The following is a 24,557-nucleotide window of genomic DNA, read 5'->3' as shown; positions in this document are numbered from 1 at the left end:
GATGGTTGAAATCAAATCTGCTACTGGACTTCACCACAAGTTCGGTAGTGTGAGCTAGAAATGTAACGGCTTGCACCAGCTCAGAAGGGTAGACGCATAATGTCTCATTTGCGAGCTCCATAAGGTTTCGATTCGTTACCGAAGAGTTTCCTCTTAGTCGCAGACTAGTTACTATAAGTGATAGAAAGGCTAGAATGGTACTCACATGATACTTTCGGCCGCATCTGTATGAGCGAATAGCAACAATGGTGAGTTTCCTCCCAGATGGAACCACCGTTTCGCTGTACGTGTTCGTTTATGGAGCTTACCGCGTGCGCAATCCTGCTGCTCTCCCCGGGCCATGATATATAGATCGAGTGCAACACTAGCATTCCTATAACCAACACTAGTTTGAATTCTGCCATGTCTCCGATCGGATGCTATAATACCCTCTAGTGTTGTCAAGAGGCGTATTAGACGGGCATGTCCCAGTCTGGCTAAACGGTGTTCGTTGCCCTCGATAACTCGATCCACTGCCTGAAATGCTCTCATAACAGCGGGATCCGTGCAGGCTATGTTCTTTGGCAACGTGGTATCACAATTTAATTGGGCCCAAAACTTATAGATGTCGAAGATATGGGTCGCAAAGTCCAGCTTCGCATCAGGCCTTACTATGGTTTGCACAGCTATTTTGGGTGTCCAACCTGTCATCTGGACTTCGGAGGAGTCTTGGGCATTCCTGGTGTCAATGTGCTCGTATGTAAGTTTTTCTGGTGAGAGCATAACTATATCGCCATCATGAGTATTGGAATCCATGGTCTCAGACTTATTATTGATCGTTAAAGATGAGTATTAGTTCTCATAGTGAGTATTGTATATTTATATGCATTTAGGGTTTAAATGTTATTAATAAAAGATAGTATAGACAATACTAAGGTATAGAATCTAGTATCAAGATATAAAGTTTAAATTTCAAATTTCAAATTTTAAATTTTGAATTCTGAACTTTGAATTTTAAATTTTAAATTTCAATTGACAGTCTATAACAAATATTGTTTGGGAAAAGTTTGAATGGTCAACCAGAGGTAAACTTCATGCCTGATTATACCAATGGCTAGATTGCAAAAAGCTAGACTTGCACGACTTATCACATTAAGTGCAGCTGGATGTATAGGATCCCTTTGAAATTATTGTAGATACTTACTAATTATTTCTTAGGTCAATTGGCTGCTGCAGTTCTTGGTTTCTTCAATCCAAAAGTATTTTTCGACTTTGCTACAAAGCGGCTTGATATAATTGTCCATCCTGTGCCTATACTGCAGACGGTTAATCTTTTGCTAAGCCTCGCCATTATTACTATAGAACTGCCAGTTGACCAGATTGTTGGCAAGGCTGTCAACATAGGCTTCAAAGCGCGATTTATCACTCTTCCGATTGCCACTTGCTTCGCAATGCTACAATACCAAGCAACAGATTCAGCTATGTATTATTTAATCGGACTGGCACTTTATGTGTCCTCCTATCGTCATGGGGAGGTATGTCTTACGTTTCTAGTTTTGAGTCTATATTCTAGCTAACCTGAATGCGAGTGTAATAATGGAGAGGAGTGCAATGATCAATACATTGTGTCAGTTGATTAGGTTGTATACAGACTGTAGGCTCATTGATAGACATGTAACTGTCTCTATTATGGTCAATTTTAATAGGTTATTTTTAATCAAGATCCAATGGCTCTATATCTCGCGCGACAATATTTTATTTAAAGAAAATCTCTGTAATGACAGTGCATCAGACTAAAAGTACACATGTAGTGAATCCAATTCCCTCCTAGTTTCCTTTCTCATTACTGCGACATCCCTGTGGTGTGCTAACGTTCATTGCCGGTGGCGTGACTGGACTATGTACCCTTGTGGGATTAGGATCGTGGGTATTGGTCTGTTGACTGGGTGTAGAAGATCTTTGACTCCAGTGAGTCTGGTATCTTGCTTGCTATCCAGACGTTAGTATTGAGTATAGATTTTACGAGAACATCATAGCTTGCTTACCTGGATCTGAGCTGCCATCATCTGGCAGATGGAACGAACCTCGCCCAGTGACCCGGAAATGCGTTCAACTTCTCCCAGGATTTTAGACACAATCAGAATCTTGTTTTGAATGGTATCTTCGTTTGTGAGACACCCGTATGGACAAGGTCGGACGTTTGAGAATGCAACGGACTGGGGATAAGGAATCTGAGGGTGTTGAAACGCTAGATGGGGGCGAGATGTCGGCCGAGAATGAGGTGACGACTGGAAGTGAGGTGAAGGCTGAAGATGGGGTGCCGGCTGAGGATGGGGTGCCGGCTGAGGATGGGTTGCTTGGTGAGGATGGGTTGCCGGCTGAGGATGGGGTGCCAGCGGAGGATGGGGTGCCGGATGAGGACGAGGTACCGGCTGGAGGACCAGAGGCGGCTGAGTGAGGGAAGTCTGAGGCGAAGAAGTTGGCTGACTGTTGCAAACAGGCTGAGGAGGGTAAGTCAGACGCGGCCGAACTGTGGGTTGACTGTGGGAAGACATCATGATGGGCAGAGATATTAGACTTGAATTCGAAGAGAAATGGTCTGGGACTCTTCTATATGAAGGGATCCGGAGAGGAAAAATGGGATTGATCATCTACAAATATATATAACTTCTGTCTAGGTATCAAGGCCCTCCAGCAACCATCGCTAAAAAGCATGCGCCACGTGACAACCAACATTCTGGACCAACAAATTCGCACCGAGATCATGTTTCTAAATCGAGAATCGTGAACAGAAGCTGCTCCTGGTTTGTATCACTGTAGCGCTGGTCACGACGGAAGCAGCCACGGAGGGCATCAGGGACATGGGATTATTCGTAGCCGCATTGGAGTTGAAAAAGGATGACCCTGAAGCCTTGTTGTTGGTCTCTGAAGGCGGTGAAGCACTCGCAGTTGGCTCGATTATCACAGTGTTGGTGCTACTAGACGACATACTTGACGGCACAGCAGAAGACGGCAATTGCGTGCTGGAATTTGCGATGCCACTATTGGACATCGTGGAGGTGGAGAACCAGGATATGGCTGTATCTTGCATGGGAAAAGCAGTACTTCTGACAGTGATTAAGGTTGTCGACGGTTGGACAAGGGTTGTAGATGATCCAGTCACAGTTACTAATGCGGTACTTGTTGTGACAACCTGAGAGGCACAGCCGACAGTCCCATTTACCTGCAAGGCTAGTGAAGGATCTCCAAGACCACCAGAGACAACCGCGCGGTTGCAGATTGGTGGCATCCCGGGACATTGCCTGGTTTCGAATTAGCGTCTAAGTCAGGGAAGAGCGGTCTCCAGTTTGGACTGGCCCACCAAGTGATCAAAGCATCTCCATTAGGTACGGCCTTTGGCACAGGAAAGCTAGCCACTTCGACGCCGCCGCAGGGGATTGTGTTGAACTTGTACACGATTGGTAGGAAGTCTAGGTCGGAGAATGCTACTGTGGCCTGGCATGGATGGTTGGATACATTCTCGAAACTGTAAGGAGTAAGCCAATCTGACACAGCTCTTAGTTCAGGGCCAACCTACTCCGCCGATACCGTGGAAACACCAGCTTCTAGGTCAAGTGGAGGCTGGGAAAGACAAATGAATGGGGGAGGCAACTGAGCGGCTGTCAAGAACGGAAATATAGATAAATTTGCGAGGAAAATCTTTGAATTCTTCATCTTGGCTGCAAAGCTTTCACGATGAGGCCACAGTAAAATGTTTCTCTGGCTTTGTCCTGATTGTATTTAAATAGAAAAGGAGGCTGTTGGTTTAAATTCGAGAAATAAATTTTGGAAAACGAGTACCGTCACCAAAAATTGAGGTGGGGGCTGGGACACGGAGAAGTTTAAATATAGAAACCATCTGGCTTACACTGGGCCCACAGGATTGACACCCGCCCAAGCAGCTGGTGCTCACCTGGTCTTCATGTATAAAGAACCTTGGAATTGCACAACACAGTCGGAAACAGTCCATCCTATCAAGCTTCGCAAGGACAAACACACCAAACTCCGACTCAATCATGAGTAACAATCAACTACCCCAAGACTGGGCTGCTTATTTTGGACTTCCAGACCAAATGATGGATTTTCCGATGTTTGATCAAATACCCGAGGAATATTCCACATCGGAACATGCACCTCAGCACTCTCACTTGTCTGATGATCCGTTGCAAACGATGTTCTCTGATTTAGTCAGTACTCCAAGGCAAGAATTAGAGCCCGAGACGGGAGAAACAGCACTGCGGCAGGAAAAGGACCAGAGCTTTTTACAGACAATGAATCAGCTGGGTACTGATGGACCAGCCAGGTACGTGGCTGTCGAGTCCGAAGTTTGATATGAATCATCACTAACCTCACGGTTTCAGGGATTCCTCTTTCCAGCTTGATGAAATTGCTGAGAAGCTTGCGAAACTCGATGAGAAAGTGAGCTATTTGGTTTTGGTAGGAGAAAAGTGTTTGAAGGCTCAGGAACACGAAAGCACAAAGGTGCAGAACAGTATCCGTGATGTTAAGAGCGCCATTGGTAGTCTCGTCAGTTCCATAGTGACTGACTTGCTGCCCAGCCCGGAGGATGAGGCTGGGGATGCGCAGCACGGGTAGGACCGGGTTTTAGGATCTGTAAAATGAGAGACTGATTTTAGAAAATAAACGATCTGGCAGAGTGACCGAGTTTGGGACTAGATCATGAGATAAATGCACCACGTTACCTCCCTACATGTTGCTTCAACACACTCATCTGTCAAATGCTGTTGTGCTTTTCAGGGTCCAGATTCCATGCGAACATCAGAACCCCCAAACTCTAAGCCCAATCGATTGATAGAATGCAGAAAGCAGATAAACCACTCCCCCCTCTGCCCCTCTCCGCAAGGAAGATCCTGGTAAAGAATGCCCAACCACCCCAGCCGGTACGGCTGTCGCCAAGCGTTTACAATCCTTCCCAGTCCAAGTCACGGAGGAGAGATGCGCGCTTGGACTCCACCAATCGGGATGACACTGAAGACCCCTTGCAGAAGCTAAGACGGGAGAATGAGGACCTCAGCAGAGAGCTAAAGCTCCTTGAAAGTACGAGCGCTGCAAAAGAGCACCTGATTGCGAAGCTTCAGGAGGACAACCGCAGACTGTGTCGCATGGCATCCCGCACTCGTCAGAGGGTCGCAGACATTGCTACTACCATTAGTGAGGCCTTTGAACAATATCAAGAATTCACAGAGGCACAATCCCGGATCATGGATACCTCCACTTCTGAACCGCACTGTGACGAAATACGGATATATGCAGAGGCAGACTTGGCAAACACTAGTCGGGACACAAACCTTGTTACCAATGTGAACATCGACACTGAGATCGATGGAGAGAACACAGATAGCTTGAGTGAATATAGCATTGAGTTTTAGGTCGCACTACAACCTGTTCGTCGATCCCATTAGGGTGACATCGCTTGGGGGGATTCGTATCCCTGCCCTCACTCTAACGGATGGGAGTGCCTACGCCGCAGGGCAATTTGACCAAACACTGTGTGCGTCACTGTCGCAACGCCATGCCAAATATAGCTAGATCAACAACAGGAGCCTTACAAGTAGAGCACCGTGCGCACTCTAGTTGGTCTGCTAAGTCGCTTAGCCTTGGCATTGGACTGCGCCGCACAGAAGCTAGCCTAATGAAGCAGCGATGAGCGGCTAGCTTGCGCGGGTGTTCCCGACAGAACGGTGCGCTAAGTTAGCCAAAACTTTAATTAGCCGCACAAGACGACATCCCATCTCATCACATTGAAATGTGACCAACAGCCAACACTGTCGTAATCATATGTGACCAACAGCCAACACTGTCGTAATCATATGAGTCAGGTGATCAGCCACTAAGATGAATTCGGACCTGATGGTTCGAATGAGCCAACACATATTCCTTAATCTCGGGGCACACTCCCAAAGAAGTGAGCAGCTCTAATGCCACACACTATTATCAATCCACTGTTAATACAGTTATCCTCGTCTCAGCACTCGACGGGGCAGCCTTCGAAGTCTGTTCTGCTCCCCATGGCTGGCCGAGCTGGGCCCTTCCAGGTCAGATTGTTTCGGCCAATTTTAGCCCGGATCTGACTTCCGGTGGCATGGACGGTAGGCGTCATCTGGGTTTGTAATTCCCTTTTCCCTCATTCTTTCGTTCCAGGATCCTCTCTTCTTCCATCTCATGGGCCTTCGCATCTACACTTAGTTCTATCTCCATCACCAAGATCATAAATCTTTCAGAAAAGCCCTTGGAAAGTTGAAGTGACCATGATTGGAAGCGAAAAGGTAGACGATGTTATGCAACCGGATTGCCGCCCTTTGAGTCATGGCTCCTTCGATCCAAGATGGAGGTTTCACGGGCATCCCGAGTTTCTTCGAATCCCCTGCAGAGATTGCATATGCTTTCACACCATCGCCCTCTCCGAGTCCCAGATGAAGATACAACCGGGTGTTTCCAAGGGGATGATTCCATCTGAAAGTAGTGTGAAGTCTCGGAACGAGTCGCTGCCGAATCTAAATCAGTCTTGCTCAGGTACGCCACGACACTGTCTACCCCTCAGTCTTGTCGATACGCTAATAAGCACTATATAATGTAGTGAGAAGCTATGTCATGTGGTAAAGTTTGGCCCAAGTCGTGGGTTCTACGAGGAAAAGACCAAGTTCTTCTCATGAGCAGGACGCAAGCAGATAGAAGACAAAATGATGTTCATGAGCTACATCGTACAGGATAAAGATCTAGCTTCTAAGAGCGACGTTACTTGAATTCATAGTGTGCATTTATCCAATTTCCCCGGTGCCTTGGCCTTTTGACGCGCCCTCAATTCCTCCATCTTGACTGGATCAAATCTTTGAGGTATGGGGTATGTTTCAGACTGTACGAGGGTGAGATACGACGTAGGTGAAGTTGGAAAGGCGTCACTTACTATTTGCCTCTCACTTGGGGGCCAGGAACCAACTTGCACGCTGGTTGACGAGTATGTGTAGTACCGGTTCTCCTTCCGGACAACAATGTACAAGTCAGAGTCACAGTCCCGACGGAGCTCATCAGCCTTCAAGAATAGAGTCCTGCGCCGCTTGCTGAAGCGATTCAGCTCCCGTTTCTTTTTGTTTTGTTTGGCCCGGCTTGATTGAAGTTATCCCCTGGTCTTGAGAACATGGCGGGTGGCTTGCGGCCAGCTGGCCAGCAGACTGGCCAAGGTATGGAAAGAACAGCTGAAAGCAGCTTCGGAAATCAGAACAGCCCTGGGAATTTGAGCGCTTGAGACTTACCGCGGGCAATGGGTTTCCATTTTTAGATGTTCGATTGTGATTGGTGGTTTTAGAAGACTTGGATGTGCCTCGCCCACAACGCTGAGACTGTTTTCAAGTCAAAGTTTTATGTAGCCCAGTTGTACTATATTTGGCATTTTGGAATATGGAATCCTGTTTTTAACAGTCTATTTTAAACTCAGCCCCAGCCAGGTTGATCTAAGACAAGGTATGAACCCGTTCGCCGTGAGCCCCATTGTGTTTCCAACAACCGGGCATCATCGGGAAACATGGATCGCCGCCTGCCACAAGAGATTCTGACATGTCGCCACAGGATTGGATTCCGTCAAGGACCTTCACTCCTTTCGGCTTACAAGCAGAGCCTGCGCCGCCGCCTGTTTTGCGATTCTTTCTCGGCACCTAACGGTGATGAACACGGCAGAATCCCTCAACGAAATATGCAGAGTTCTTGAGCGAGGAGACTGGAGGTCTACCAAGACTCTCACCATTCGCAACGCTGAGTGGCCAATCTGTTCAAGAGCAGAATGGGCAACACACCCGTTACTTCATGGGGGGAAAGAACAATGGCTGGATGTCTTTTCTTCGGCTGCCTGCGACAGAGCATTTTTGAAGTACGCGAGTTTCGTATCTGCAGAAGTGCAGCGTACTTTTTGTTCAGACTTCCTATGCTTTTCCTCTATCATAAGCCACCTTCCCCAGCTGTCAGCCGTTCGCATCACCCCCATTCATAGCCTAGCATGGCAGCCGTCAAGCAGCCCTCGTTATCTGGCTTTGGTCAACCGAATTTGGTTACGGCCTTCTTTCAAGAGAGGAACCAGATTTGCAACAAAACGGCTTCTACCTGCACTCAATCAATTCCCTCGCATCATCTCACTCGACATAGAAGGGAACTTTGAGGCCTTCGCCCCGGCCTACAACGTTGATCACATTCGGCAACTAAAGATCCAATCTGTAGAGGTTGACCCGCTGCGCAAATACGACCTAACAGATTTCCTCTCTGCTTTCAAAAATCTCGAGAGCCTCACGATTCGAATCGATGACACGTCACCCTTCACCTCAGTGCCGCTCGATTGCCTTCACCTACCACATCTCAAGTCTTTTCACATCGATAACATGACAGTTTCGGAGACTTCGCTCTTCTCTTTCCTCCGGAAGCACTTGCAGGGAATGGACTTCACTTTTATGAACATGAATATCTGGGATGGTGACTGGGAGTCAGTGGTTGGGAAGCTGGGTCAGCTTGAGTGCGCGTTTGATCTTGAATGGTTATTGGAGTGCTCTTGAACGGATACCTTCGCACTGATGTTATTTTTGATCATCTTGTTTCAATCTTCTATACATGGTTCTCTGCTAAATATAACATGCTATTTAAAACTCATATTTACATACTATATTAGACCATTTGCGAGAAGAGGCAGACACTGTCCAACTATCTGAGCAATCTCGATCCGAATTCTATATCAATTCTTTCTAAAATGGCTCAAGATATTCCTATTTGCACGCAATGGAATCTCTCTAATCATGATTGTGAGTTACTTGTCTTCGAAATTTGTGATGAGTGGCTAGAGTCCCCTCATACTTCTAAATTATCTCCCGACGAAGATGCACTGATTGAACCGCTCCGAAATTCAAGCGAATCTGAAGTCATGCAGAAAACATTCAAAATGCTGGAAAAGACCCATATTTCCCATTTAGAAGAAATCAGAAAACAAATTCATTATATGCTACTTGCTTGGGAATGGGCTATTCGAGCAAAGAAACGCTACGACAGTTCGATAAAGCCCTTCTTGGAAGAGGAACTTGTCGAGTGTATTGGCCCTAAGCATTTCCTCGCATGTGTTCAAATTATCTCAAAGCGTGCTAGAATCACCAGCGAGGATGAGGCACCACCAGCACGGGATGAGGCGCCACCAGTGCCCCGTCAAAATAACGTCTCTGATTCAAAAGATGGAGATAAGGAACTATTAGAGAGATGGAAAAAATATCGCGAGAATAACCTCTATGATCCGGAAGATGAGAAGAAAGAACCACTGGAGAGATGGAAATACTTCAACAAACAATTAGTCAATTCAGTCGCGGGCAGCTCGAAAGAGGACATCCGTAATCGGCGGCGTAAGATGAAAGAGAAGCACGTCCTTTACGAAAACAATTCAGATGCCTCAGAGCGTACCAATCAGCATAAGAGGATCAAAAAGGATGGTTCTGGAACCAGAAAGAAAAAGGTTAATGAGGATCATTGTCAAGGTGATCCCATAAAGAAGAAGAGAAAGCGATGAGGATCATTCTGTGAGCAATTCTCACCAAAGGAATGAAGTTATTATTAGGTAGAAATAAGAAAGAAGCTTGATCAGATAGAAACATGATAGCTAACATCAATTCAGTATAATGTTCAGTAAGATGGGTTTTTTGAATAGAAGTTCTCTCGAGCTAAGCTGATTACATCTGAGTAACACTATTTAGCTACTGGCTGTCGCTATAGGTTGCCTGCTTAGCTGATATCGATGTTTAGTCTCAGGAATAGCCAACAACGATGAATAGACTGAGTAGCCTCCTGTTCTTCATGGCCTCGAGCAAATGCTCAAAGGCAGAACTTGACATATTGTCTTCTATCCAAGGAAGGTAATGGCAAGATCTCACAGCAGCAGGGTTTAAATCCTTGAGAATATGGGCGCTTAGGCTATACGCGACACAAACCACCAACCCTATGCTAAAAATAAATAGTTATTTTTGACCTTTGGTACATACTGCTCCAATTTCTCTTTTATACGCCAGTTTAATGATGCTCATCTTGGGCCTGAGTCTCAGAAAGTTCACCATGCACAACCTTTCTAAAACAGCATTCTCAAGCACTTCACCATGCAAAGTCCTTCTGTTTGGATTGAGCTTCGCTCAGGCGCACCAGGCCTAGACGGGCCGTTTCTCCAGGAATTCCGTTCTGCGTATCAGCTTTTTCGTACCAGCACCTGGCGGACACCACGCGTAATTACGGTGATTGGGGGAAAGGTGAAAAGACAGCATTTTGATAACTGTTATTTGAAACCTCCAGTCGAAGAAGAACTTGGAAAGATCTGTCTAAGGCAACACAGAACTCACAAGACTTTGATCATTGACTGTGAAATGCATATAAACAGCAAGATCAGTCGACTAATGGGTGGGCCATGTCCCGGCCACTACCATATCCACCGAATCGAGAACGCTCCACCAACTATATCCGCTATCTCTGATCGGATCTACCTTGAGGTAATAGCACCTTTGAGTCATGCAGTACTGCTCTTCACAGACGACTTTGGCGGCTTCGAACATACCATAGAGTTCTTGATATCATGGGTATATAGGGCAATGGCTATGCCAGGAACACCAAGGCTCCATGTTCACCTTATACTTGGCAACAAAAATCATGGAGTGACCAACACCTTGGTCTGGTTCGAAATCTCTACCGGTCTCCTCTCTCAAATAAATGCTCGCGACCCAACAAAAGCATACAGCCTTCGAAGTATTCTGGAAATAGGCCATAGACATTTACAGTGTGACTTGCAATACCGTTTCACCGAGGAAACTTTCTCGAGCATGGCTCATGGTCTAGCGCAAACAGATGCTCGGGAGGCATACCAGTCACCCTATATTTACCACAAAGCCCTCACTCATTTTGCAAGGTCCTCACCAGAGCCTTTCAATATTGCCATCGCCTACGCAGACAAGACTCCCTTGCCTGAAATGTGGGAGGGTCACATTACGGATCTCATTCAGTCCTGCAAGGATCACCAGGTTTCACCTACACCTCTTCTGTCCTCAATCTTCGCTTTCCATGCGTTCCCTAACGGAACACAATGTGAGTGATATCCAGTCGTAGAGATATCTCTATGTTAATAACGTTCAGACATTTCCCCCGCCGATCTCTTCGTCTCTTTATTCGAAGTTCAGCTAAAGAAAATACTACTTGAGGTAAAATCTTCCAAGCTGGAACAGGATATTCGGCTCAGTTTCGAAAATACAGTGCGTGACGCTTTCAGAGCACGCAAGTCGATACATCAGGTACACCTGGTGAGGCTCGCAAGCATGAGATCATCGCTACCTTCTCTTAGCAATACTTGCTCCTGCTGCTTCCTCCGCAACCCCTCCTGCACTCTTAGCTGTACCGACCGGCTTTGCTATTCCTGTGTATCAACGTGTGGTATACTCGTAGAACCGGGGCTATACCGTGTCAACCGGTGTCCTTCTTGTAACTCTCTTATAGTCGATGAACGTCCTTTGGCGATCATCTCACCAACAGCAGGCTCGAGAGTCCTCCACCTCAGGGGATCAAATTCCGATGGTCTTTTTCGGTTTCTGAAAGACATGGAGCAAAGCATGAGCCTACCCCATCTATCTCTACGCACATATTTCGATATAGTCACAGCTTCTGGCCGTGGTGAGTCTCGCCCCATTTCGAACAGAAACATTATTGATTATTTCAGGTATGTTTTTTGCTATCGCTATCTTCCTTGAGGGCTGGAGGCTGGAAGACTGTAAGTATCACTTGCCACGATTGAGGGATCCAAAATATGTAGGAAAAGGACTACTCAGTTTTGGACGCAACCTGGACTGGAGTCTACAAGACATCCGAAATCGGAGCAATTCGTCTATTGTATTGGAAACAGAACACTTAACGCGACAACCTTGGACACTTCAGCTGGGCCATAAGATACCAAGAAGGGATCTAGCAACCAAGGATTTCAAAGACGCAAGTCGATATGGTGAAGCCGATCTTGAGGTCGAATACGAGGGAGGCTCATACAGTAGCAGCTATCTCCGCACTGTGAGCAGCTATCTCACAGCTTCTCTCTTCTACTTGGAGCTTCTATACAGCCCCAGATTTTACCAGTCCCCCGAGACTTGCTATGCTATCGTCCGCTGTCGCATACCATCGGGAGATGGTCTGTTGGCTCTTTTGAGGAAGTTGAAAAATGATAAAGCATGCTTGCTCTTCCGGGGGGATGAGCCCGTTTGAAACCATGCGCGCATGCCGAGAAGGGAAACCATTTGGAAAGTATATCCTAATGAGGGTCAACTCTCCCAATTCGGAGCTCGACGTTCAGATTGCATTTCCGAGGGGGACGAAAAGAACTATCAGCAAGCTACCGTGTGTTCTAGGCACTCTTGTAAAGGAACAAGGGCTGAGCTTGTACACAATCACTAAGAACACATGCAAGTACATGCAACCAGAGAACAGCCGACCCAGAGAGGTGCAGCTTCGAACAGAGTTCAACAGACTCCAGAATACTCTACATCAATGCATATATACGTGTAGATGATTTTCAAATGTAAATATAAAATTTCACATAACATATTGGGCCTGATGGCGCTGATTACAATTCTTTTCCCCAGATCTTATGAGAAGTTTCAATTTGCAAAGATGTGGCTAACTCCAAAGCGCAACACATAAGTCTTGAAAAAGCAACTCAGGGGGTATGCAGACTATTTAAATTCTTCCCTTGTCTCTCAATTAAACCGAACTCTCTTTCCTGGTGGCATATCCCCTTCATCAAATGAAGCCTTTCTCTTGCTAAAAGATCTGTCTTCCTCCAGCAAGCTTTGACTCTCGATATAGTCACTGTCTTCATCGTCGTCCAAATCTCCCTCCGAACATGAATCAAGGTCTGGATAATCCGGTGAGAGTTGCTTTGTATTGCCAGAGCTCGAACCAGAAACATGATTTTCTACTATATTATCTTCTGAGTGAGGCTGAATTCTCCTTCCGGCCCAATCCACCTCACAGTCCCTCACCCAGCTGAAAAGTGGCCGCGACGTGTGCTTAAGTTGATAGGCGAGATTATCAGGTCCGAACTGCAGGGCGATATTATGCTGCACCTTGCCAATGAGATATAGATCAGTACACACATCAAGCCAGGGAAGCGCGCCGGTTTCGAAAATTGATTTTGTCCGAAAGGTAATGCGGAAGTGGGTGTAGTCAAGAGCCTCCACTGGTTTCGGCGCACCATCTTCGTCCTTGCGAAACCACCTGTCGATACCACCATCTTCATTGGTGTAGGAAACATATTCTACGTCAGGCGTGCCGGGTATAACAAAACATTGAAGACAGACTTCCATCTCCTGGACTCCATTTCCATTGGAGTCGTGGACTTCGCAGATGATTGGCGCCATGATGTCGTTTTTAGAATTTGAAGCTTAGATAAATGAAGCAAGTAGAATGTATTGAGAACAGGCTGTAAAGTTTTGATGTCTTAGAGTAGTGATGATCAGGCATTGGAACTAATTACCTAGGTAACCTTAAATAAATAGCTCCGATTGTCAAAGTTTAAATTTAAAAGAACGGAGTCCCGCTTAAAATTTGTATCTGAGAGTTGCCTATATACTAAAATTAAACTTATACTATGCAGATACAGACAAACTTTTCGCCGTCAAGCTTCGTCCAAAAGCATATATGCAACACGAATGACGCTGGGAGATAGTGGAGCCTCAGTGAATGCCGAGGAGTTTGAGCTTCAACGGCGGATGTTAATCTCGAAGTCCTTATCGGAGAGGAACTGGATGAAGAGATCCTCTGGGCCGAGCTGAGAACTGTTTCACTGTTTCTATTGAATTTGTGCTGTGCTCATTCCGAAATGCGTTTAGCAGCATTCCTGATTTGACCTGTAGGGATATAGAGGGTAGTATATTTTAGGGTTCCCACCGTTCTACAGTTATGAGCATAGCACGAGTCAATAACTTACTCTTCCGCATTTGGTGAGGACTTGGGGTCACATCGATCTACTTCGCAAGGTTTCAGTCTTCCAGGAACATCTGCAACGAGAGCCTGATGACAGACAGAAGTACCGATGACAATCAACTTTTGCAGGTACTCCACGATCTGAGCAAGAACAGCAGCCCTGACCAATCATCTTTGTTCCGCAGGTACAGTGCGAATAAGTTCGAGGGTACCTTCAATAAGGCACAGGTTGACAATTCCGGGGCAGTGCTGATGATCGATAAGGATGCAAAACCATAGGCCACTCAATCATGACAAATAGCGTGTACAGTGTGTTATGAAACATAATCCGCACTGAGTGTTTTCCGTCAGAACTTCGAAGAATGTTGCAAAAGAGGAAGCTATTTATGCTCTTAACTGTACTTAGGAAAATGTAATAGGTTCCTAAGCCTAGAGCATACTTGTCGGTAGCAGACACACACCTGCAGTTGACGTCGCTTCCCAATTCCTGGACAGGCCATTTCCCGCGACCAGTCAAATTTGTCACATCGTGCCTCGAATACAAAGGTAAGAAGGTCCGCACAGCAATCGTGTGAACAAAACCAAGAGAGCACGACTGAGGAATCTATCCTCTACTTGATTACATTATTCATTCCTCGACAAGATGCCCACTCCTCCAGCAGGAATTCGTCCCGCACTCGGCTTTGAGGTCGAATATCCACTAACGTTGGTTTCCTAAGTTCTCGAGCTGGGCCGCATGAAACTATTTTGCAAATCGTAGAATCTGCACGATGAAATGAGGGCCAATCCGACTAACGGGATCAGCTCGTTGATCTGGAGAGGGCTTTTCAGAAACGGGTGCTAGACAGGCGTCAACATCCGCGGAAAGAGACTAGGGGATAGTGACCCACCTCCGCCAGCGTCTGGACCGACACGCTAAGGGTGAGACTCAGAAAATCGACCGCCTCCGCCGACCACTTTTTAGGGTCTTTCAGCCGGAGCGAGCTCTTTTTTGATTCGTCACCTCCCGCGGCGATCTCGGTCTCATCGCCCATCAGCCAACACATGACCCTTCCCAATGCTCGCGCATCAGCTTTCCGGGTCTCTCCGATAGCAGAAGAGCATCCCTCGCAACCAGCTCCAAGCGTGCGTTAGCAACCATTCGCGATTCGTGAGACTTTGGTGCAGCGCTTACCAATTTTGACAATCCCTTTAGTGGTCAGAAGGACATTCGCATGGCTGATCGATCCATGTGACAAGCCCTGAGATGCAAGGTAGCATACGCCGCGCAGGACCTGGCCTACGATAGCAGCGAGCTGGATCTCGTCTGGGCGGACCAGTACGAGATCTCCCAGGGAAATGGCCGCAGCCTCGGTGATAGCGCAGCTTGAGTCCTCGTATGTGAATATCTCCTCGGGCAGGAGGAGATTGTCGTGGTTTAGGCTCCGGAGCACGTCGACCTTTTGCGCCCGACTGGGGCCGGAGATACTGTGCATTGAGAATAGTCTGTCTGTAGCGGGGATCTTGCAGACAACGGCGACGTAACCGCCCATTTCAAGCCCATAGGCTGTTTTGTAATGCTTCCATGGCGACCCATCGATGACAGGTGGTGGATGGTGATCACCAGAATGTGCAATATTGACCGGCAGGTCCATGCGAGGAATGGCTAATCGGTTCCTTCGTTTGGTGACGGATAAAGGAGTTACAGGGGGTTGAACGTCTGTCTCTAGAGCAGGCTCCGAGCCTCTGGCAGCGGCCCATTGGCTGCTACCAGGAAATACGGTCTCCCGCTTCAACATGATGGGCATGATTTCTGCATGTAGAACGAAAGAAGTGCTGCTGAGGGATGCGCACATCTAAAGACCTAAGCCAGAGTCTAAATTACGTCCCCGGCGGTCCATGATCAGGCCCAGAAGATGGACGCCTAGTTCTAGGGCCGTTGGTCCCTAATTCATACCCCCTCCCATCTATTCGGAACTCCTGCGAGGATAAGGCGGTTTGAGACAGGGACCTGGATACGCTAATTTGACTGCAGACAATAACGTAACACATGACGGGCAGTCTCGCGGAAGACGCACCACTCATTGATCCAGAAGCACAGAAATGGGCTCTGTGTGCAATGGGTGGTTTTTGTCTCCCGCATAAACTATTCACGCAATTAAAGAACTCGGCCACTTATTAAGGTGTACACTTTGAGACAAAATTTCCTTCATTATTCCGTTCAAGGGGCGGACAAAGATGGAGGCCTGTTCAACTGTTTACCAATACAATATGCGCAAAGTCGTTCAAGCACATGGGTCTCATTACCTGTCGGGCGTCAATTCCCTCCCGCTCTCTGATCCCAGCTGAAGGTGCGCAATTGGCACAGCGTCGTGAGAACTGTGTGGACCAAATGGCAAAAGGCCGCAATGCGACCATTTCTGCTAGCAGCAGCAGCAGCAGTCGGGGGCCTAAGTTGATGATACAGTTTTACTCAGCGGCAGCTATAAACGCGGGTATCACCTGTGTGGCTGAATTCTTGCCGAGACATCTTGGACCCCTCTTGTCAATGTGAACGAACGTCCTCACCTCTAAAAGTTACTCTGGTCACCCTTACGTGTTGAACCACGTCGGTAGTTTGGGGTTACTGAACGCCGACATGCAAGAAGCCTCAGCAATCTGTCCAAAACAACCTCGCTCAGGCCGCATCGATCGGTTGCAGTGTCTGGGCTCTATACATGTTGCCAGTAGTGGAACAACCAATCGATAGACACACGGCCGACCCTGACCGAACACTACCCTGGTTTCGGAGAACAAATCCACGGAAACCCCAGTCGAGGACAGATCTATAGTCACTCACACTTCTTGGAAACAACATCTTCGATCTCCTGGCGGATGACCTGCCTCGCTGGAGTTTCTGCGGGAGGACTTGCTAAATTGCGATCAAGTGCCAAGTAACCTACCACGCGTCGGTGCCTTACGTGAGATGGGGAGAAGGAGGAGAGGGAGGTGGAGGAGATTATCGGCTCAGGGCCGATGCGATGTGGTCGCGAATGCATGCCGGTATATCAATTCGCTGGCCGGGTGACAGCGCTACAGCCTAAATTTGAGCTCTAAATAGTGAGGGTGGGTGCGGCTGGGGAGGAAAGGATGGAAGAAGCGGTGGGGGGGAGGGGGGACAAGACCGGCCTCGTTGCACTGACTTTTTTTTCGGGCGGCAATACGCATCAGTACAGGGGAGGCCTGTGTTGATAAATTGTGGTGCACTTTCGAAGAACCCGCCTTCACAAAATCACAACTCCTCGCCCTCGCGCGCCTTGTTGTTCCTCTCTCAGTGGCCTTTCACCTCTCCCTCATTTCCTGCCCGAGTGCCTCTACTTGCCACTATGCCCACAGCGGATTATATTTTACACCCTGTCTATAAACGAGTACGGCCTCTTGGGGCTCTGGGCTCAGGGGATAGTTATGTACAATCCCTGGGACGACAAGGATTTCCGTGAATTTATTCTCGGAACCCAAAGTGTGATCCTGCCAAGGCGTGAGTCCCTTTCAAAGGGGCTGCACAAGGACTAGGAGATCCAATCGTTGTACCAGATCACCAAGCCACTGTTTCGCAATAGGGGATGTCATTGCGGCACAGATCGTGTTGCCAAATTGGTGACACAAGAATGTCATTATTTCCAAGCCACGCATGCATTCCAACCTGGGTAATTTCGGCCAGGCGTGATCTTCCAGACCAGTTAATCGCCCAGCCAGCTGTGCTTGGTGACAAATTAGGAGGATACACCCCTCTGCAGTGTTCCCTGTCCGGCCTGTCCTGATTTCCTCCTGGGACTCGCACGATGCAGTCACCCCTTGATTAGATGCTGAACACCACCTTCATGCGAGAAGCATGCGAGGCATCACCGTGGTATTCGTGCGAACAGCATGTGCATGTACTATGCATCGTCGAAGCAAATTTAAGGGATGCCGAGCAGTCTGACCCCTTCGAATTCTGAGCGCAATTGTATTTTGTCGCTTCCCAGACTCAAACCCCGTGATTACCCACAGCAGCGGTCCCTTTCCATCACTTGACGCGATAGAACCCATCAGCCATGGCTAGCTCATTATCATTGTGTGCCAAGGGCAAAATAAGGCGGTTACTGGGAGCCGTTCAAGAAATATTGAATTGCAGGCATGAACAGGATCTCCAAGTCCGTCGTCTTCTCGAGTGTCTCCAAAAGGAACTCGGCATATCCGAAGGCGAGCCAGAAGCCGTGGAGGAGGTAGAAAACCCCAACCTATGCGAGGAAATTGACACTTATAATGCCGCATGCGGGTTTAGTCCAACAAATTGGTGCAATTCGACCCTCTCAGGTACCCACACGATTCAAGAGTAGCTTCAACAAGTTTAGATCAGTGCAATCGTGAGAATGATACAATTGATGTGGAAGAGTTGGGGGATTGTCCTAAATGTCAGCGCCTCGCAGGTAAGTATTTACAGTTTTCTTTAACGAATTCACATTAATTTCCTCTAGATGACTGCGATTGTTATTTTAGCGAAGATGAGATAATGGATGATGTCGAAGAGCAGGAGGGGGAGCGTGCTGCATGTGGGCATCTGTTCTCTGGTAAGCATTCGCAGGTTTTCCAACGAAGTTGTATTGATGGTCTCTAGCTCGGTGTGTTTGTAATCACAATGACGATGACGAGATAATCGTAAGGGACGGCGTCAACGATTTGCTCTCAGAACCAGCCAAGACTACGACCTCATCGCCCGCGCCATCCATGTCACAGATCAACAACTTGACATGCTGCCACTGCGAACTCACCTGCCTCAATACAAAAAGTTTTGAACAACATATCAAGACACACACTAGATCCTTCCGGTGCCCCACCGAGGGGTGCCACTTTAGTGCTTTGCAACGGAGGAGTCTCCAATGGCACATGCAAAGCAAATCCAGGGTAGATGAGAGGCATTTAATCGTGGCCCAGGGACAGGGCATTAATTTGAGACCGCTTTCCTGCGCAAAGTCTCACTGCACATTTAAGACGTTCTACGAGCACAGCCTGAACAGGCATCAAGGAAATTCAGGGTGTCCTCTATTGGCTCGGGAAGACGATCAATAACTCCGTAGACATCCGGCGTCGTTGGTGCTCCTCCGGAACCGTCTGGTTCCATATAGACCTAACGAAGTTGATTCGCCCCAAGCCTTGCAAAAGGGCACCACATCGAAGGCGCCAGCACAGTCAGAATGGTACAGTCTGCTTATACTTACGATTCTAATGTATTGTGATTGCATCCATTGCGCCATATCCGTATCCATTGCATGCCGCTTGCAACATCGCCACATCTGCAGAATAGAAGAGGATATGGCTGGTGCCCCTCTTCTCTGAGTGCCCATAAAGGTCTTTCACGACTTCAAGGATCGTTCCCGCTCGAATCCTCAAGCTCAAGAGCGAGGATTGTGGCCAGCGCATGAGTGGGCAGCGCAGGACCCAGCAAAGCAGGCCGCCAATGAACGCTCACAGACTAGGGTGATCTCAATACCTGGCCGCATCACTGTCCGCCCTCATCCAGTGCCATCCACGTGCCATCCTCTGGATTGACTTGTCCGCCCTGCCATTTCTGGAATAATGTGGAGTGCTACTCAAAATGTGATCTATGAGGGTTCCCAAACATCATTTCAACGCCGCAGCGGTCCGCTTCGTTCCACTCCGCGTACCTTCTTCGGTGCAGCCGATATGCAAATCCTTCGTGATTTTAGCTAGGTCCCTAGCCACAATTCGTTCGTCATGACTTAACAACATCATGCCAATCAATTTTCTAAGTTGGGCCTCCACAACACCCGTGGATTCGGTTGCTCCTAGTAACTCGCGTTGCCTGTCGACTTCCTTAAGCCATTCCTTCATGGCTTCAAGCTCGCGGCTTCCTTGTCTGCCTACCAGAGAAATGAACCACTCACCATGCCTCCCATGATAACATGAAAATTGGTCTGGAATAACAAAGCATCGCATAACGTAAAGCATCAGAACCCCCAAAGCAAAAACATCTGCTGGCAGTCCCCGCTGCTGTCCCATAAATTCAGGAGCGATGTACCACGGGGTGCCGCCACAACAAACCTCGCCGACTGGCCCGGCGAGACCGAAATCAATTAACACGGCTCCGTTCCCAGAAGCTGAGAAGGCCCCCGAGGCGCTTCCCAGGGCGCCGGGGTATAGAGGATATTACCCGGTTTAATGTCATTATGCACAATGCCTTGCCCGTCCAGGTATGCGAGAGCGCTGGACATATCCTTCAGTATACGAACAGCATCGGTCATCTCGCCACGGAAAAACCCCGCTTCATGCTCGTCCTCCCTTCGATCCTTGACTCAGATGAAAAGCTAGGCAAAATGTGGAAGGCTCGGGCTGAGGTGAAAATAGCCTGGTCATTTTTGCAGCCACATCATTCAGACCAAGCTCTCAACCAAGAGGTCACACACAACCCGGCATCTCGCCCACGTTCAGCGTCTCGAGTACTTCTTGAGATTTGGTGGGCAATTAGAGAGTGTGTCTGGCGTAGCCAGGCCAGTGGCCTACTTAGGGCGAATCTAGAGAGCCGGCTCGAAATACAAGATCGAAGTGACGTCGCGCTCGGACCATTCCGAAGGGATGAGACCTCATGGAAAGGATGTGATGGTTTGATGGGAGTAGATCAGGTTGCAGCAATCAAGTGATATTTAATGAAAATTATTAACGCAACTTAAACTGCAAGTGCCAGGGGCTCCTGAGATTCCCACGTTCCCTTGACCAAACTAGCCGGAGCTTTGAAAGTAAATCACAGCTTCTTCTGTGTTAAGACGATGACGAAGCTTGGCTCAGGCGTACAGCCCGATCTTGCCTCTGGAGGCTAGCTGATGTGCCCGCGCCAACGCACTCAAACACCCTCGACCAATATTTCGAGGGCTGTGGCTTCCAAACCAACCTGGTGACTTCACATCACAGCATGTGCCTCTTGTCTGACGATTTAAAGACAATGGTACCGTTAAATTCCAAATTGATCGGTAAAGGCGCATTCAAGCAATCCACTCGTTCTTGACTGGAGATAAAGGACACCCTAAGAAGATTCCCAATGGAATGATGACCCATTAAGGAAAAGCTTTTCATTCACCAGTCATACTACCTGATAGGAGTTGAATCCTTTTGTTTACGCCGCTGTTGAGAGCACGGCCATCCTGGCCGCAGACCAATCATCTAAAATCAAACCGCCTTCAGAGTTTTGCACATTGAAGTGCTTTTGTAAAGCGCACAAGAGAACTAGCAGTATACTCGAGTCAGCTCTTTGCAGCACAATTCTCTCGGACAGAAAATACTTACATCCGAGAAACCAATGCGATGCCGGTTCTTGTTCCTCGGCATCCGTGGGAACGGAAAGAAAGATACGGTGTGCCAGGTCTCTTGCCCCCGGACCTGGCGCGAACGCGGGGTCCCCCAAGGTGCTTTTCCCCTGTAGTTCTTCGAGACCCGCAGATTAGAGGTCTACGCCCTTCTTGATGAGGCCTATATCTTCGTCAGAGTGCGAATTGTCTAGTTATGGGCATTAGCTCATCGTTGTTCTATCGTTATGCTGATCAAGAGGCATCACCGTCAAGAAGTAGAAGCTGGCGTGTCTCAATGCCCCCGGCAGTCGAAGCCACCTCAGCATCTTGGATGGACCCAATGGACTTGGACATTGCCGAGACCTGAAACAGAAAAATAGCTCTGATGATGGCGGCGACGAGCATTTTGAGACAGAAGCGAGGACTCAATGTGGACAGCACAGGAGAGGGCATTCATGCCAGTTTAGACGATCACTTGTTTTATAGCGTTCCGACCCCCGGGACAAGGGACATCATATCTGACTTGGGAGCAGGGCTCGTCTGAAAGTCCCGCTACCACGAATGTCCAGACATGATAAAGCGAAGGTCGGAGGCTGAAGAAGCCCATAAGTACAAATGTGATTGGGCCAGCACCCAAAGGCCGTCCTGGGTCTCGACCGTGCACCTAAATCACTTGTTATACAGTACCATACAAAGCCCATGATTGTCCATCCTTCCGAATCAAGTCTGGTTTCTGGATACCTTGTAGCCAATTGCCACCAATTTCCTCCACTGGCTTTTGCCCTCTGCCTAGAAAAAAATGATCTAACCCCACTCGGGCTTGCGGGTAAGTTATGATATGGTTGGCCAGAGCAAGGCTGTAATTCAATTGGATGGTCCTGCCTGAGAAACGCCTCTGCCTTTTCGAGATTAATTAAAGGCAACCGTCGCAAGTACTTCGTGGGTGACATTTAGTGACTGCATTCTGTTGCCCATAATTCCGTCCAATCGCGGATTGAACTGGATTGAGCAATCGCTATGACAAGGGGGTGCTATCCGACGATGAGCGTGGAGACTAACAGCCTTAATTCGTCGACGGCTCAAAAGGAGGTCAATCAGCGGCGTGATCTCGCGTGATTGGCCAGCGTGACGCTTACAGAAGCCAAGCGTCCAAACGAGCCCCCTGCTCTGTTGGCCGGGCCCAGGACCTAAGCCTAGGATTTATTCTAGAGGTCAATGACTTTTCAGTACTGTACAGTACTTCGACAGGGAGTATATCCAATAATTTTAATGTTTGGCGATCACAACCTCACGCCTTTCGACTGATCCCGCATGACAGGACGTTCAAGTCAAAATTCAGTTGTGAATTCAAGAGCTCAAATTTGATTTTAGGGAATCATTGTTCAGCCAGTGAGATTTTGAGCTATAGAGCCACACACGAACGGGACTTATCGTGTTATATTTCGCCAGACTCCACCACTGGTAGCTAGCTCGTCATCCTGCCTCAGCACATGTCGAATAGATTTGTCATTTCGTTTGCTCCAGCAATAAAGGCTTGCAGGCTTCGACGGCGGCGTCGACAAGGGATGCAATGTGAAACAAGCAAAGAGGAATGGTCTTGCTGGCGAAGATAATCACCTCGCTCTATATTGATTGTACTGTATACGAATCTAAATTAGTCGCCGAATGAAAGGGCCACACGAAGACTGCCTACCAATTGATTTCCGAAGTCCGACCAATGGATCTCATCCTCAGGTGCCACCGATCCCATCAAAACCATAGGTTGAGGATAGAATCTCCCAAGCCTCCAACTCCACCGAAACTAGTACGTGTCAGGTATCATGTTGCGAGTATCGTGTTTGGCAAGTTTTTTAATAAGTCCTGCGAGCGGCCTTCACCATCTCGCCCGTTGTCAGTTTGCATCATAGTTATCACCATAACCCATTTCAACTACACCGTAAACGAGTCTGGCCAGAGAGCTCCTCGAGACGCTCATATTCCGCATTCATGACCAAACATTCTGTTGTACCGCGGCGTGCGTGGCAGCGCAGACGCCTCAGAATTGAAAAGGAGTCACCCGTTCTCTTGTCGCCGTCTGGGCAAGAGGCGTGGTCGGTATCAGAACGCGGGATACCCAGTATATCAGGATCCGGATCGGAGTATGAGATGGGCTTGGATTCGAGCTCCGGATCTAGCTCCGAAACTGAATCGGATGATTCTGCGGACGAGCGGGCGGGATGGAACCGGAACTTTCCTGGCTTCGATTCCGGCTATGGCTCCCAAGAGGAGGATCCAGATGAGAAGGCCCGGTACTACGACGAGTTGCTGGAGCGATTCCGGGCAGAAGGTCCGACGTTAGCCGACCACTCCAGAAATACAGTGAGAATGGAGGAGGAGCAGGAGGCAAAGTGGGAAGAGTAGGACACGAGAATCATTTTTCGACGATCCGTGGCTGACACCGGACGGGACAGGTTCTGCAAATACAGGAGGCTTGACCCAATGAGAACCCTGAAGGCGTGTGACTCTCCTGTTTTCAAAGTATACCTAGTTTGGAGGGTCGAGAATTCAAGAATAAAGAAGGAGTCATCAGTCCTGACCTACTGGAAACTTCTCAGTATGGTCTATTCCCAGAAGATGGCCAGCTGGATGAAGGAGGAGGTGCTATATGACATTCGGAACGTAAGAGCCATGGTGTCCGCCGGTCAATTCATACTGACATGCCTAGTGGATTCGTACGTATGTAACACCTACCTACGGCCTGGATACTAGCAGGAAGGAGAAGGCCGGGCTCTTCGTGGAGGACCTTGCTATGCTCTTGTACCATCACTGGGTTCGAGACGAAGAGATATTTGCTCATGAACGCCTTCGCGTGCAGCTTGCAGCAAACCTGATCCTCGCTGGCGCCACGGCTACACGGCCAGGCGCACTCATCGGTCAGCTACTATATGAGCACCTGGAGTTCCAGCTGTTCCCGCCGCTGAGCGGAGGCCCGCGGCCGCGGATTGTGCTGAAGGTGAACCTGAAGCACATCAAGAGGTCCGGCGGCACATCGGATCCCAAGGAGTTTGCCTTCCGCGAGGATGACATGCTGATCTATGACCCGTTGATACCTATAATGGCAATGGCGCTGGCTGATGATGCATTTGAGAACGGGTTCACGAGCCCTCGACAGATTTACAATCTAATTGTCCCCAAAGGCAGTGACCGTCTACGAATTCTCTGGAAGCAAGAATGGCGACAGCGGCCTGTCTTTCGCGATATTGAACGCATGGATGACGGGGTTCG

The 24,557-nt window shown here is 48.2% G+C and overlaps 8 protein-coding genes across 8 annotated transcripts; 6 read left to right on the top strand and 2 right to left on the bottom strand.

Moving 5' to 3' along the window:
- Positions 1-2,161: 2,161 nt before the first annotated feature.
- Positions 2,162-3,296, top strand: J7T55_004203 (uncharacterized protein; the record flags this gene model as incomplete). Its single annotated transcript, XM_053136171.1, has 4 exons — positions 2,162-2,433; positions 2,480-2,489; positions 2,772-3,101; positions 3,186-3,296. The coding sequence occupies 4 exons, from the start codon at positions 2,162-2,164 to the stop codon at positions 3,294-3,296; spliced, it is 723 nt and encodes a 240-aa protein (XP_052986225.1).
- A 738-nt stretch (positions 3,297-4,034) lies between these two features.
- J7T55_004202 (uncharacterized protein) lies at positions 4,035-4,614 on the top strand (the record flags this gene model as incomplete). Its single annotated transcript, XM_053136170.1, has 2 exons — positions 4,035-4,321; positions 4,380-4,614. 2 exons carry the CDS (start codon positions 4,035-4,037, stop codon positions 4,612-4,614), a joined length of 522 nt encoding a protein of 173 aa, XP_052986224.1.
- A 221-nt stretch (positions 4,615-4,835) lies between these two features.
- Positions 4,836-5,408, top strand: J7T55_004201 (uncharacterized protein; the record flags this gene model as incomplete). The annotated part of the gene is made up of 1 exon (XM_053136169.1): positions 4,836-5,408. The coding sequence occupies one exon, from the start codon at positions 4,836-4,838 to the stop codon at positions 5,406-5,408; it is 573 nt and encodes a 190-aa protein (XP_052986223.1).
- Positions 5,409-7,697: 2,289 nt separating this feature from the next.
- On the top strand, positions 7,698-9,565 carry J7T55_004200 (uncharacterized protein; the record flags this gene model as incomplete). The annotated part of the gene is made up of 3 exons (XM_053136168.1): positions 7,698-7,900; positions 8,021-8,533; positions 9,061-9,565. 3 exons carry the CDS (start codon positions 7,698-7,700, stop codon positions 9,563-9,565), a joined length of 1,221 nt encoding a protein of 406 aa, XP_052986222.1.
- A 1,291-nt stretch (positions 9,566-10,856) lies between these two features.
- On the top strand, positions 10,857-12,276 carry J7T55_004199 (uncharacterized protein; the record flags this gene model as incomplete). Its single annotated transcript, XM_053136166.1, has 3 exons — positions 10,857-11,118; positions 11,284-11,321; positions 11,959-12,276. 3 exons carry the CDS (start codon positions 10,857-10,859, stop codon positions 12,274-12,276), a joined length of 618 nt encoding a protein of 205 aa, XP_052986221.1.
- Positions 12,277-12,767: 491 nt separating this feature from the next.
- J7T55_004198 (restless-like transposase) lies at positions 12,768-13,430 on the bottom strand (the record flags this gene model as incomplete). Its single annotated transcript, XM_053136165.1, has 1 exon — positions 12,768-13,430. The coding sequence occupies one exon, from the start codon at positions 13,428-13,430 to the stop codon at positions 12,768-12,770; it is 663 nt and encodes a 220-aa protein (XP_052986220.1).
- A 341-nt stretch (positions 13,431-13,771) lies between these two features.
- Positions 13,772-15,773, bottom strand: J7T55_004197 (Serine/threonine-protein kinase dst2; the record flags this gene model as incomplete). The annotated part of the gene is made up of 6 exons (XM_053136164.1): positions 13,772-13,847; positions 14,000-14,036; positions 14,457-14,482; positions 14,792-14,808; positions 14,886-15,112; positions 15,170-15,773. The coding sequence occupies 6 exons, from the start codon at positions 15,771-15,773 to the stop codon at positions 13,772-13,774; spliced, it is 987 nt and encodes a 328-aa protein (XP_052986219.1).
- A 7,506-nt stretch (positions 15,774-23,279) lies between these two features.
- Positions 23,280-24,557, top strand: J7T55_004196 (uncharacterized protein; the record flags this gene model as incomplete). The annotated part of the gene is made up of 3 exons (XM_053136163.1): positions 23,280-23,689; positions 23,744-23,951; positions 23,998-24,557. Coding segments are annotated over 3 exons (1,178 nt in total), but the record flags the coding sequence as incomplete, so codon positions are not given.

This window comes from Diaporthe amygdali (genome assembly GCF_026229845.1).
Source record: "Diaporthe amygdali strain CAA958 chromosome Unknown NODE_67_length_57791_cov_81_407388, whole genome shotgun sequence".
NCBI lineage: Eukaryota > Fungi > Ascomycota > Sordariomycetes > Diaporthales > Diaporthaceae > Diaporthe > Diaporthe amygdali.
The sequence above is the reverse complement of the archived record's forward strand: the minus strand, read 5'-3'. Positions and strand labels throughout refer to the sequence as shown.